This window comes from Populus trichocarpa, chromosome 7 (assembly GCF_000002775.5).
Source record: "Populus trichocarpa isolate Nisqually-1 chromosome 7, P.trichocarpa_v4.1, whole genome shotgun sequence".
NCBI classification, from domain to species: domain Eukaryota; kingdom Viridiplantae; phylum Streptophyta; class Magnoliopsida; order Malpighiales; family Salicaceae; genus Populus; species Populus trichocarpa.
Window position 1 is genome coordinate 11764863 of NC_037291.2, and position 14659 is coordinate 11779521.

The window sequence follows — 14659 nt, forward strand, 5'->3', positions numbered from 1 at the left end:
GATTTGAAACAGCGATCAAGGATTCAAGAGTCTTCTGCTCCTCTGCTATTCTTCGCGACTGAAATGGGTTTGAAGATTTCTTTAATTAGGTTTGAAATTAATTAGGTCTTCTGCAGTGCTCGTTCAATTGACAATTCTTCTTGTTTTGACCATTTAACTGTAAAAAGCCAAAACAACGTCGTTTCGGTCACACACACACACACACATATATAATAAGGTTGGGTCTCAGCTGGGTTTACCCGGGTCGACCGGGTCTCACCGGGCCAATTCCCAGGTTGTTTTTTGCTTAGACTCGGCCCCATGCCCGGGGCGGCTGGGTCCCAGGTCGACCCACCAGGTTGGGCCGGGTTTCAAAACTATGGTTTCAAGCATCATCAATCTTCTTTTGAACTCAATTTTAATAAAAATCCATTCAATTCAAGCTTTATTTAGTCTGGTATTAAAACATAAAATACTAGCAATTTTTCAATTGCAAAATTAATGTAATTTTTATTATATTCAAAATACAAACTTAAAAAACATTGCTTGATTGTGATATTATACTCTTGGCTGGATTTAGAAAAAAAAAATAGTAGATTTAGTGCTGACTCAAATATATGGAAGGATTAAAACAAAAAATAAAAAAGATAGATGAGTACGTGAAGATTCATGCGAGTGGGGGAGCAAAGAAATGTATATTTGGAAAGAATGGATTTTATTTTATTTGATATTCGCTATTGCATTAAAACAGTACTCCCGCTGGTAGTGCTAGAGAGAGTGAGAGAGACTGTGCTGTTTTCATTACAAGAAGAAGATCCTTCTCTCTCCGCTGTCAGAATCAAACACTTCCAAAAACACCGTCCCCGTTTCCTTAAACTACACTTCCCTCCATCCCTCTCTCTTCCTCTCTCCATCTCTCTCTCTCTCTCTCTCTCTCTCTCAGTTTCTCATTCCGTGGCAAGAGTAAACACAAAACAAAAGGCATGTCTTAGTTATCTGCTTTTTCAAACAATACACAAGAAAAACACTTTTTTCTTCTTTTTGGCTTGCAATTTCACTGTTAGCTGATTGCTGTTCTTCTCTTTGCTTCTCTCTTTAAGGAACCCTCCTCAAAGGTATGCCATTTTCTATTACTGTGTGTGTGTGTTTTGTGCGGTGGGGGACTCATTTGTGGTATCTATCTGTGTCTCTGTGATTGGGACATTATTTGGGTTTGGATCTTTTTTAAAAACTTGGGTTTTGCTTTTTTGGCGTCTATGTTGAATTTTGCGTGTTAAAGTTTGGTTCTTGTAGATCCAATTGTTTTTAGGTTGTGCTTGTGCTTTATGTGAAAAAGATCGTCATGTTTGTGTTTTCTTATGCAAAGATTTTTTCTCTCCTTGTTTCTATATTCTTAGAGAATTTTAATTATGGTTTCTTTGTTCTTCCACGTGATTTTATAGAGAATGACTGACTCCATCGAAATTGATTCAAACAGCTAACGGGATTGCTTCAAGTACTCAAGAGCTAACAAAGGAAGGCTCAGAATGAGAACTTGAATAAGAAATAGAAATTCGTTTAAAAAGAGAGAGGGGGGGGGGGGGGGGTTGATTTAGCTGCCCTCTAGCCATTTTCATTACCGTGGCGGAACTGATATTTTGAATGTCGGGGTTGGAGTGAACTTGGATGTGATGGCAAAGATCCTAGTTGCTTCAGTAGATTTTTGTGTTAGTTCTATGTATAACCATTTTTATTTTGGCTAGCAATCCCTGTGCATACACGTTAGATGAAACTCTCTTAGGAAAACTGGAAGTGACGATCCTCACATATGGTCCTATCTTGAAATTTCATGAACTATTGTGAGTCATTATTGGAAGTTATGCATGCTGAATGTATTTGTTTGGATCACCATGGTCAATGACTAATTCACTTGGCTGTTTATGAATTCAGAGTAGTTGACTGTCTGAAAATGGATAAAGTTTCTCCCGACTGCCCATATCCAGGATGCTTCTTTTGTGTCATGAAGGAAGGAAATCCAAGCAAGCGAAGAGCAAGTATACTGAAATTCTTTAGAGAACTTCCTTCACAGGATGATGATGGCCAGGTTCTCCCGATCAGTGGACTGTGGAACACTGCTATGGCACATCCAAATGACCCCGAGTTCATTGAATTGGGAATATTTGAATGTATGGCTGCTCTTATATGGAAGGGCTTAAAGAATCGCCGCTGGCTTTCTCATGACCAAAACGTATATATTCCTTACTATGCAGCTCATATTATTGGATCCTACACTATGAACATGGAAGAGTTTGCAGAAAGTGCTGTCCATGCTGGCGTAATTGCTCCCTTGGTTGAGCTTTTGAGGGGGAGATTGACATGGGTTGAACAAAGAGTGGCAGTACGAGCACTGGGGCACTTGGCCACATACACCAGCACTTTTCCTGCTGTGGCAAGTCATGGCGAAATCCTTGAACTCTCCATCCAACTAGCAATCAGTTCACTCGAAATAGTTTACTCACATTTTTACCAATATGTTGATAGAAGAATTAGTTATCATTGCGATTTGCTTACCCGCGGCATGGGCGGTGTTGAAATGGAGTCCAGGAAAGCAGAGGAATGGGCTAGTCAGTTACAGTGCTGGTCACTTCAGCTCATTAATTGCTTTGCTTTCAAGCCCGAATTTCTTCCTACCATATGCAAGCCTGAATTCTTGGTAAAACTGCCAGGCATGTGGGGTGGGCTTGTTAATGAGAATTCCCCTGCTGGTATTGGTTTATTAAGAACAATTTGTCATCATAAGCTTGGTAGGGGACCTGTTGCTAGCTGTCCTGGTATTATTGAGGCATTGTGTAATATAGCTAGGTCATCAGATGACTGGCAGTATATGGCTATAGACTGTCTTCTTTGGTTGATCCAAGATCCAAGTACATGCCATAAGGTAAATTGAATATCTATTAATTTATTTTTGACTTTGGTGCTGCATGAGATGTTCTTTTCTTTTTCTATTAAAATATTATTTGTGCATTGAAAGTGCATTCATGGACTAGGGTGACTTGACATCTTGTATTTAAGATTTCTCTAGGATGAATAATTACATCCTTGGTCTGCACATGCTTTTTTAGTTAGTTCTGTTTGCACAACATTTTTTCAGCATCTTTGAAGATTGTTATAATCTTGTTGGAGACCCTGGCAAAGATGTTTTACTGCTTTGTTTGAAATATATGGATAAATTGGGATGGTTAAGTTTTTGAAGAGGAGTCGTCTTCCTCTCTTGGGCTATTAGCTGCATATTTGCGCATATTTATTTTTACATAATCAATATAGCCGACCCAACTATTTGGGATTGAGGGTTGTTGTTGTTTGAATATTCTACAGCTCCCTGTCCTTTTCTCTCTGTGGATTTCATTGATTCTTGAAATCTTCAGTTTTGACTCTTTTCCCTTGTTGGGGTTTCTCCTACTGCTTATCCAGTTCTTGGATTGTGTTCCTTTGCATCTGTAATGAATTTTCTTTATCAAAGGAAAACAAAACTGAAAAGAAAATAATTTCTTTCATCAATTTATTGACTAGAGAACATGTCCACAGAGCTTTTCTGATTTTTTAAGTTCTGTAATCAGACTTGCTGCGTAAATGTGAAGTATAACAATGTGCTGTAAATATTAATGCATGTTCCTATTTGCTTTGTTTATATGGATTTTTTTAATGAAAATCTCACGGTGTTTTCTCTTAATGTAAATCTACCAATCATCCAGCTTAAATTGTTGTGTAGAAATACATTTCAAATATGTGATACAAAGTCTCTGTTGTCCTATATACTTACCTCTTTTGTTGCAATGGGTGTTATATTTGTAAATACAATGTGTGCTATTTCTTGCTCAATTCTTCTTGACCTGTTTATAGGTCATTGATAAGGCAGTACCTGCACTTGTAGACCTCGCAGAGATTACAAATCTGGGTGATCACAAAAAGCTTGGGGACACCATTGTTAATGTTCTTCAGGAGTGTTTGCAATCACAGGGGACAGGGCGTAACACTATCAGCAACCGTGAAAGGGAACTGATTGAGGAACTATTGGATTCCAAACAAAGATTGAAATGGGAAAAGAACATGCCCAAAGAGGATCTTCATATTAAGCAGGCAGCTGCACTGGTGGTCAAGCTTGAAGGAAATTCCCTTTTCTCATCAGGAAACATAGCTGGAGCTGCATCAAAATATTCGGAAGCTTTGTCATTGTGTCCAATGAGATCCAAAAAAGAGAGAGTTGTTCTGTACAGTAATCGAGCTCAGTGTTATCTTCTGTTACAACAGCCATTGGCAGCAATTAGTGATGCTACACATGCAGTGTGTCTTCACAACCCTCCTAACTGTCATGCCAAAAGCCTTTGGAGACGAGCTCAGGCTTATGACATGCTTGGCTTAGCTAAAGAGAGCTTGTTAGATGCCATTCTGTTCATTAACGAATGCTCTCAGACAAATGATCCTGACCTCTCTTTGAGGCAAAACAAAGTTCCTGACTATGCTGAGCGACTAGTCAAAAAGCAGATGCGTGCAGCTTGGTTATTTAGAGAGGCAGCCATCAAACATGGAGGTGTCCATGGTGAGGGTGATGTTGGTGACATCTATGGCCAGGAAAGTGATGGTTCAGAATGGGAAACAGCAAGTGAAAGTGACATGGGAAATGATGGGAGGGTTGAAATGGGTGACGATGACGATGATGATAGTGAATGGAAGAATGAAGATGGGAGGAAAGATAAATATGATAAAACAACATTAAAAGGTACAATGTTATATTTCTAGTAAATTCCTGGTGTGGTTTATAATGAATTTGAATACATGTGTTCATTATTCAGTACCTGTTTTGATACAGATATAAAGCATGGGTACAATTTGCATCTTGCAGAAGATGAATCTTGAATTCAGGCCAGCAGGTGATCATTCAAATGCTGAAATAAATACCAGCAGCAATGGAGAGGCGCCATAAAAAAGATCAACAAATCCTGCATGGTCTCATGAGATGCAAGTACAATAGAAATATATGATTGGCCATTGTGTCTAGAAACAAACTTGTTCTCTAAGTTTTGTTTATTTCCTTAATTTTTGTTCCCCGATTCTTTTTTATTTCAACTGTAGAAATTGAACGCAGAGGTTTTGAGTGTAGAGCACAATTATAGTCTAGAGAATGTGAAGCTTTTAGTGCTTTTAAGGAGGCTTGTGTATATAAACCCTCCTTTACTATCAATACTTTGTTCTCGAGTGATTATTAGCTGACTATTAGCTCTTTACTTCGTTGCTGTGGTGTCGTTTTCAAGCGTGATCAACTAGAGTTTCCCATCTTGAACATGCTGGCAAAACGCTACATGCGGCCGAGTGGCGGCGGCGATTGTTGCGGCGGCAGCTGCTACCTTGTTATGTCTCCCAACTTTGGCACCATATTTTGTTTTTTGAAATGGAATCCAGTTTTTATCTTTACTCGTATGTTTTCTGCATGGGTTATTAAACGTGGCTTGTGCGGTAGATTTAGTTAGGGTTTAAGTTTTTAGTTAGGTTGTAAGTTGAAGTTGAACTAGAAAAATTTAGGTTTTAAGGTGAGTTAGAAAAAACATTCATCTTGTAAAACAAGTTGGATTTTTAGTGATTTGGTTGATCTGACTAAATTTTTTTAAAAAAACAAAATAACAAAATGATATTATTTTAATAAAATTAATTAATTCTTTTAATTTGAATTAACTTGGTTCCTTGTAAGTTGACATAATACTCAACTATCTAAATTTCTTTGGAGTCAGTATCTAACCTGAGTCTATGGTTTTTAATAAGTTGATAGCCTGGAAAGAGGTCCAAAAGCACAAAGTCAACCCTAAATTATGAAACTCGTGAAGAGAATTTGCACTGAAGGTGGGTCTTCGAAGCCCAATCAGACTAAATTAAAAATATTTGTTATCATTAAATAAATTGATAGTTCTTTCATCATGTATTTTTTTAAAAAATATATTTAAAAAAATATATATATATAAAAATAAAGCCATCGGATAACTATTGGTGTAATATTAATTATTTTTTAAAGTGTTTCTCATTTGGAAATACATAAAAATAATAATTTTTATTTTTAAAAAAATTATTTTTCACATTAGTATATTAAAATTATTAAAAACATCAAAAAAATATTAATTTAAAATAAAAAAAATAAAAAATATTTTTAAAACATAAAAAAAAACCGACATTATATATAGCAGTACATAAATAAACACGAGGAGACAAAATTCAGCTGTTACAAGAAATAATAGCAGCAGATTCTTCCACTGGAATTATTGCAAGGGACATGTTATCGTTGTATGGACCCAGCAACAAATAAAGTTACAGCCACTGTAATTCTTCGAAAACCCCTGCATTATCAAAGCATGATGTGTCAAAAATCTTCGAGCCACCTACTCCCTGCTTTCATAATGTACGAGTCTTCAAGGCATATCTTGTTAAAAATATATTTAGGGAAAAAAAAAAAAAGAATATCTTCTTAAATATTATTATACATTTTTTTAAAAAATCCAACCAGTCATTTGATTTGGTTGTCTCAAAAATAGTTGTAGTTTATATATATATATATAGGTATTGAGATTTATTTGTTTTACCTCTGTTTTTATTTTCTCAAGTTTGTTGAAGAAAGTGAGTTTTGCAACTAATAATATTTTCGATTTAATTCGGTTTAATTTTTTAAAGAAGGAAAATTAGCGAAACTTGTAAGATTTGTTTTGAGTTTTTTATAGCCAATTCCAATGGTTAATTTGTACCATCCAAAAAATAGTAAATTAAAAATTTAAATAAATTAATTTTTCAAATTTAAACCAAATTCATCTTAAACTGAGTTCCGTAATGGGAGATCGATCAAGAGAGGCAGAAGGTAAGGAAATCGAGAGGGGCAGCTTTGAATTACTTGGGAGTTAGGGTATGTGTTTGTGAAGAGGATGAAAATTTTTTATCTTATTGAAGTTGGTTTGACCGGATTTATGGTGGAGGAGATGTTTTGATATAGAAAGATCGAGAGAGCAAAGAGATGAAATATATTTACGAGCAAAAAAGATAAGTTTTTATATATTTTTGCTTTTTATAATAAGATTTTATTTTAGTTGAATTTATTCGGTTGGACTCAATTAATTAATACTTTCACACTTTTAAAATCAAAACCAAATCACATAGGTTTTCTTTAGTTTTAATTGATTCATTTGAGTTCTTATAGATTTTGTTTTTTTCAGTTTTTTTTGAATTATTTTCCGATGTCTGGTAGTGTAATGGAAAGTATGTTGGAAAACAATTTCCAGTGTTTGGTTATATCATGAAAAATAACTTATTAATGTTTTATTTTTTTCAAGTTTATTAAAATAATAAGAAACAAATCTTACAAATTAAAAAGTTGAATGAGAATGAAATTGAAAAAAATATAATTTCTAAATTATCTTAAATAAAATAAATAATAATCAAAACAATAGAGATCAAGTCTAACAAATAAAAAAATTGTAAGATGAAGAAATTAAAATAATAATAATTATCATTTCATAAATTATTTCAAATAAAATAAGTAACAATTAAAAGAAAGAGGATCAAATTTGATAAATAAAAATTTTCAATTAAAAAATGATAAGGGAAAAGTAAATAACAATTATAAAAATGAGGACCAAAGTTAATATAAAAATTAAATTCTAAGGAATGAAATTGAAAAAAAAATATTCAAAACAAAATATATATAACAATCAAAAGTTTGTTTAATATAATCAGCAAATAATATGACATTTCTAAATTTTTTACAATTTTCAAAAAGTATTTTTTACCCAAAATAAAAAAAAATACGTATTTAAAAACCCAATCGAATTATTTTTTATTGGAAAATATTTTTTATTAACTAATTTTTAAAATAATAAATAAACACATAAAAATTTAAAAAATCACTTTTTATATAGGAGAAACATCCCACGATGAGTTGTCCTTTTTTTTCACTCCTATTCATAACAATTGAGAGAAACACTGTTATTTGTAGTCATCTTGCGTAAGGAATTATGTAAAGCTTACCAAAATGTCAATGTGAACAAGTAACTTCAAAGGCAATCCAATTATTCATATCAATGATTTGGAGTTGTTCAGAGTCCCAGCTCCTAACCACAGTAATGCTCTTCGGTACGTCTCTCTGCTTTTATTAAATGATGGTGGTCTTCAGAGTCCGATGGTTGTTCTTAAAATGCAAATTTCTTTTTCGTATAGAAGAATAAGATTGCTATTAATTTACGGTTGATTGATGTGAATGGAATATTTCACTTTCATGAGTGAATTTACCTTTATAATTAAGTGAAATCCTATTACGTAATTCAATATTGTTAAATACGAATTTATAATATTCCATTTGCGCGTATTAATGTTTGCCTATTTAAACCATGCTAGAAAAAAAAAATATAAGAATCAAAAAATCATCTCAATCTAATAATTTAAGTTATTTGATGAGGTCTTATGATATGATTTATATTATTTTCTAACATATCTTTTTATAGTGAAAACTCTTTAAACTTGAAACTTGTACAAACCCACACTACATTGTGCTTAATTTTTTTTATTAAATAAATGAAAATAGTAAGATTTAAACTCGTGACCGCTTAGTCATCAAGACTATGATATTTTATAAAAAAAATATTTCAACTCAATAACTTAAATTGTTAAATAAAATCTCATAATATAATTTATATTATTATCTAATAACAAGATGGTGACGGTAAATTAATTGTCAAAACTATGGGGGTGTTTAATGCATTTTTTAAATAATAAATAATTTTATATATACACACATGCCAGGACAGAAAAATAACTTTTAATTTAAGAAAGCATTCACATTATAATTTCTGAGAGGTAGCTCGATAATTATTTAATATTTATTTAATGACTCGTCTTTAGATTTATATAATTCATATGATTCATAACAAAAAAATCATCTCTCTCAAAAAAGTTAACCATTGATTAAAAGATGGTTTTTATTAGTTATTTTAAGAGTTTTTTCGGTAGTGTGATTACAGGTGCTTTTCAAATAATTTTTCGTGCTGAAATGCATGTCAATAATGTTTTTTTATTTTTTAAAAATTATTTTTGATATCAGCACATCAAAACGATCCAAAATATACAAAATATATTAAATTTTAACAAAAAAAAATTAAAATTTTTTAGAAACACAATTTGTATCGCGTTTTCAAACGGTGTCTAAGTAAACATTAAAGATGCGTTTTCAACGTATTTTTTGGAAGAAAAAAAGACACAAATTGATTAAAAAATATCTCACCCTATAACTAGAAGAAATTAATTTCCATTACTTTTACTAACTACTACACTACTATTCAAGACAAGGCCCACGAAGTCAAGGATGTAGATCTTCTATTTAAGGATGTATTAGAATTTTAGAAGGACCTGGAACTTGTATTGTCAGAACCAGACCGATCGATTCAACTAATGAATTGAACTCTAGATTGGTTCGGTTTGAGGGCTCTGTGATAACATTTGTTTTTTTTCAACCATATAAAAAAACTATGTAGCTAATCAAATAATTTCTGTTTTTTTACATTAAATCTCATATATAATTATATTTCAAATTTTATTTTTGTATAATCTAGAATAAATTATTTTTTGTTAATGAAGACATGCTTTATATTTATTTTTCATATAAAAATACATTTTAAAGTAATTTTAACTAAGCAAATATTATTTTAAATTTATTTTTTTAAAATTACGATATCAAAAATTACTACCACAATTTCAAATATAAATTACACTCCATGCAATTGATTTGGATTGAATAAGTTTTTACTAACTACTACTATTATTTAAAGTAAGGCCCACAAAGGCAATGATATTAACAAAAACTAAAGCAGGTAAGTTAAATATCGTAGCTTTTTTTCAACTATTTATCTTTCACAATTTTAGTGATCTTTTTAAAAAGAATTAATTTAATTCTTAATTTTTTATTCTGCATGATTGGGCTATTCCAAGGACAGGTTAGCATTTAATTGCATGTTTTTTAGAATGATTGATTGAATTAAAAGAAAAATGACTAAAGTGAATAAAACGAGTAAAATATATGGTAGTTTTAAATTTTATGTTAAAATTTTATTTTAGCCCTTTATTATTTTTAACTATTAGGTAACTGGTCTTTTAATTTTTTAAAATTCAATTTTGATATTTAAGTTTATTTTCCTCATTTTTCAAACATTTTTTGTTAGAATCGTTAGATTCTATTGTAGAGAAAAAAAGTTATCGTTAGCAATAACTTTCATCATTTGTTATCGATAATCCATGAAATCCAAACTGTTATTTGTTTTTTTATGTTTTTTTTGTTTTTTAATTTTTTTTAAAATACAATTTCACCATTTGTTATCGATAATATCTTTTTTATTTAACTTAAACATGAAAAAATGCATTTTCACCTTTTTTTTAATTTAAGTTAAACCTATCATGTTTTTTTTTTACTATAGAAAAATATGTTTCATATAAAAAAAAGTTATCATACGCCTTATTGTCATATAATTAAATAAAAAATAATCTCTTTAATAAAAAAAATTATTGAATCCGATAACATGCATGACTTTCTTTGCGAGTTTGATTAGTTAACTCGAGTTCACTTTGTTTTTTTCAATTAAAAGTTGTTGTTTTACCGATTTCATCATTCAATATTGAATTAATCCGAAATCAAGCTTTTTAAGTTTTTTTCAAGACTATTCTCGTGAGTTTTGCAGGTTAGCACAATTTAATCCGAGTGGATCAAATGTTTTTCTATCTTAATATCATTCAATTCAACAGTAAAATCTATTTTATTTTTTTAGAAAACACATTATTGGTGCATAAATATTTTTTTATATTTTAAATTGTTTTTATTACAATACGCGATATAGCGCGAACATGCTAGTGGATTTTCTACCTTCCATTGATTAGGATTTAGGAAGGACCTGGATTTACCGATCTAGTGTTAGTGGAATCGAATCGGATCGGTCAATTCAACTAGTAAATTAGAATATATACTGGGGGTCCAGTTCAAGATCTTGACTGTCTATGTAATTGACCTAAAGTGAACCAATAAAAAATTGTCTGAACGACCTTCTTCGGGTTGAATTGAATTGATGTGGGGTGCTAAAATCGGGGATCGAAGGCAGTACAATCTACTGGGCCTCTTGTGCAAAAATTCCTCCCCACACACATATTACAAAATAAAATAGCTTGAGGTTTTGCTATACCACTATTTACTGTTAACACTCTCAGTTTTTATAATTGCGTTTTAAAATATTTTTTATTTAAAAATATATTAAAATAATATTTTTTTTATTTTTTAAAATCAGCACATCAAAACAATTCGAAAATATAAAAAAAATTAATTTTAAATAAAAATAATAATTTTTTAAAAAACACGAGTTGGACCACGTTCCCAAACAATCCTTTCATTTAAGATTATAATAATGTTTTTTTTAATCTTAAATTTTTTTTCAATCCTGTTCTTTTGTGAGTTGTTTTCAGTATTTAATGAGTCGGGGTCTTCTATCTTCGCATGTTTTATAGATTTATCGGTTTTTAAAACTTGATTGAGGACAATTTAAAGAGAATGGTTTGAATTTGTAGTAGAAAGATAATTAAAAGAAAATGATCAAAATAAAACACGAAAGTAAATCGCGTGGCCAGTCTTGATTTCGTATAAAAAATAAATTTCTCATGAAGATGAAGATTCAATGAAAATAAAATTTATGTTCTAAATTTTTTTCGGCTGATTTTTTTACATGATTTTATCACATTTTTTTTTATTTTTTTACCTAATTTTAAGATCATGATAGGTTTTTGTTTAAAAGATATTGCTTATAATTAAAAAAAAATCTTCTTGTTAAAGCAATTGAGAGAAGCATTAATAAAGAAATGGAATTTCGATTGAAGAGACATATTGTTTTTTAATTTTTTTATTGTTGAAAATTTCAACGAACTTTTATTTTAATTAAAAAAATTATTTCATTAAAACATTTGCTATTTTCTTTTTTATCTCAAATTGTTATATATTTTTTTATTGTTATTTTTATTGAACAAACCATGCTGCTAACAAAAATTATTTTTTGTTGTCTATATATATATATATATAAAGTGAGGTCGGGTTCAGTGATTCACGAGGGCGCTTGCTAGGTCAGCTGGACCACTCTGTGTCAATTCCCACGTGGCTTGTTTTGAAGCTTGAAATGGTCTTGAGATCGGATTTCAGTAACATTGCTGGAAAGTTCCCAGCAGTAACTTACGAGCAACTGACTACTATCTATATTTCTTTGTCATGCCTAAAGAGTACAAGTAGAAAAACAAAATAAAAATTATCGATCCCAGGAGTCGAACTCGCCGGTAAACCACCACCGGCGAACTACTGAATCATCACCCCTGTCAGGTCGGTTCCGATAACTTTGCCCCGATCAGATACACTGCCGCATGTCTATCTACCGAACCTCAGACGTCGTCTTCCATTGGAAAGCGCGCTAAACACGATTGACAGAACGTTGCGGGCCTGCGGCATCTGCTGAAGTAATTGCTTCCGTCCTTACACGTCAACCTCATGGCCCCTCTACTTTATAATTTTTGTCATTTTAACCACTGTACTTTCCAAGATGTTAGGGGAAACGAGCTCCTTTTTTCACATATAGGAGGCGTTGAATGCTAAAATCACATCATTTAACGTGGATAATGCTTGGCTTATCATATAATTATGGTAGATTTTAGGCCAAGCTACATCAAGGTTTCTTCAAGTATCAGTAGCTAATAACTAAGGTTTAAGCCCTGTAGTTGCTAATATGATGGTCACTGGAGGCTTACATGGTTATTAATTTCAGGGCCTGTGGGATTAATCGAGGTACGCGCAAGCTGATCCGAACACCCATATTAAACTAAAAAGAAAAAAGAGTATCATTAGGTGATCTTTCCACCAAAAGTCTCCATTACACCATTTATGTGTCGTAATTGAAGCAATAATACAGTAAGACGCTCTCACCTAACCTTTGTCTATTTTCGCCCTTCAAAATCCATGTTATAATCACGTGCATAGCATGTTTTCGTAAAAAGTAGATGCCGAATAAAGCTGTTGAACATGTTGAAAAACGATGTCTAGATTCTCTGATTTTCCATGATTGAAATCACCTGTAGTAAAATGTCTTGGCATTTCACCAAATGAATTAGTTTGATTGTCTTGTTTTTTTAAAACTTTAATTACGTATTGGTTATTTTTACATTTCAATAACGTTTATGAAAAAATTAAAAAAAAAATTTATTTTAAATTAATATTTTTTTTTTTTTGATATGTTGATGTTAAAAATGATTTTTAAAAAATAAAAAAAATATTATTTTGATATATTTTCGAGTGAAAAACACTTTGAAAAAGCAACCACAATCATATTCTCAAATACGCTTATATATATAATATTGAGTTAATTGGGGATTAGATTTTATAATTTATTTCAGTTTGTTTTCTATGAGATTATGCCGACCTCATGACTCAGGTCACGGGTTTGGTGAATTAATTCAGGTGTTTTTTGTGTTTTTTTTAATTGATTTTTTTTAATTTCACTGTTCAATATCTGATTGATTCAGAATTAAACTTCATGATTTATTTTAATTTTTTTTATACAGTTATCTCAGTCTCACGACTAAGGTTTGGTAGGTTAACCTGAGTTTACTCGACTCATTTTCCTAATTGAATTTTATTTTCAATTTCATCATTTAATATTAGATTGATTGAGAATTAGACTTAATATTTTTTTTATTTACTTTCTACAGTGTTATCAGGATCTCATGACCCAGGTTGAAGATTTGGTAGATTAACCCAAGTTAATCCGAGTTAATCCGAGTAAATCCAAGTAGATCCAATACGTTCTTTATAATTTTTTTAAGACAAATTATATTTTTACTAGTAATTCAAGTTGTTTTTAAATTTAAAAAGTTGACTATGTCATATTAACTCAACCTCCACATAATTTATTTTTCTCTTTACTATAAAACATGTTAACAACACTTGAATTTTTTTTATATTCAACAAAAATTTAATCTACCACTCAACATAACGGGCAAATAATTATCTAATTAGTATCGATTTGAGAAATGGGAAAGCTTGGCAGGACTTTCATCCTTTGGAGAAGGGATAGGCAATTTGCTTAGGAAAACATGTACACTAAATAGTTAGAGGACTCAAACGTAGTTTTCCCATAAATTTTGCTATTTTATGTAATTAAAATTTGTACCCAGTATCCATAAATAACGTCTTTCTAGTAATCAAACTTGTTCCTGGGAAAAAAATAACTGGGGTAATTATTCAATATTAAGCTAATAAATGAGTCTAATTGTTTAAACAATATTTATTTCTGCACCATATCTGTTGTTATTTCTTTAATATATATTCTATATTTTTTCATACAACATTCTATATTTTATTTTTTATAAAATAGAAAATAATAAAAAATGCGTCTATCATTTTAGGATATATCAACGAAAGAAAAATCCCTCGAGCAAACCTCTGCCTGTGGTTGCTCTACTCAGACGACAAGGGACAAAATTGCCCAAGCCCTTATTATCTTATCCATTTATTTACACACGGGTCAACTTATCCTTTCATGCAAAGAAATTGTTTTTAAAAAAGAGTTACTTCAAGTATAATATTTTTTTAGATTAATTTGGTTATCCT

At 31.1% G+C, this 14659-nt stretch overlaps 1 protein-coding gene across 3 annotated transcripts; it reads left to right on the forward strand.

Annotated features, from left to right (window-relative positions):
- Positions 1–735: 735 nt before the first annotated feature.
- Positions 736–5240, forward strand: LOC18100945 (uncharacterized). Of its 3 annotated transcripts, none has more exons than XM_024604973.2 (4): positions 736–1094; positions 1909–2896; positions 3859–4735; positions 4859–5240. In XM_024604973.2, exons 2-4 carry the CDS (start codon positions 1928–1930, stop codon positions 4870–4872), a joined length of 1860 nt encoding a protein of 619 aa, XP_024460741.1. In that variant the 5' UTR covers positions 736–1094; positions 1909–1927; the 3' UTR covers positions 4873–5240. The 3 variants fall into 3 exon arrangements, with proteins under 3 accessions (XP_024460741.1, XP_006380423.1, XP_024460740.1); XM_006380361.3 differs by having other exon boundaries at positions 738–1094; positions 4826–5240; XM_024604972.2 differs by lacking the exon at positions 736–1094 and adding an exon at positions 1545–1817 and having other exon boundaries at positions 4826–5240.
- Positions 5241–14659: the final 9419 nt, after the last annotated feature.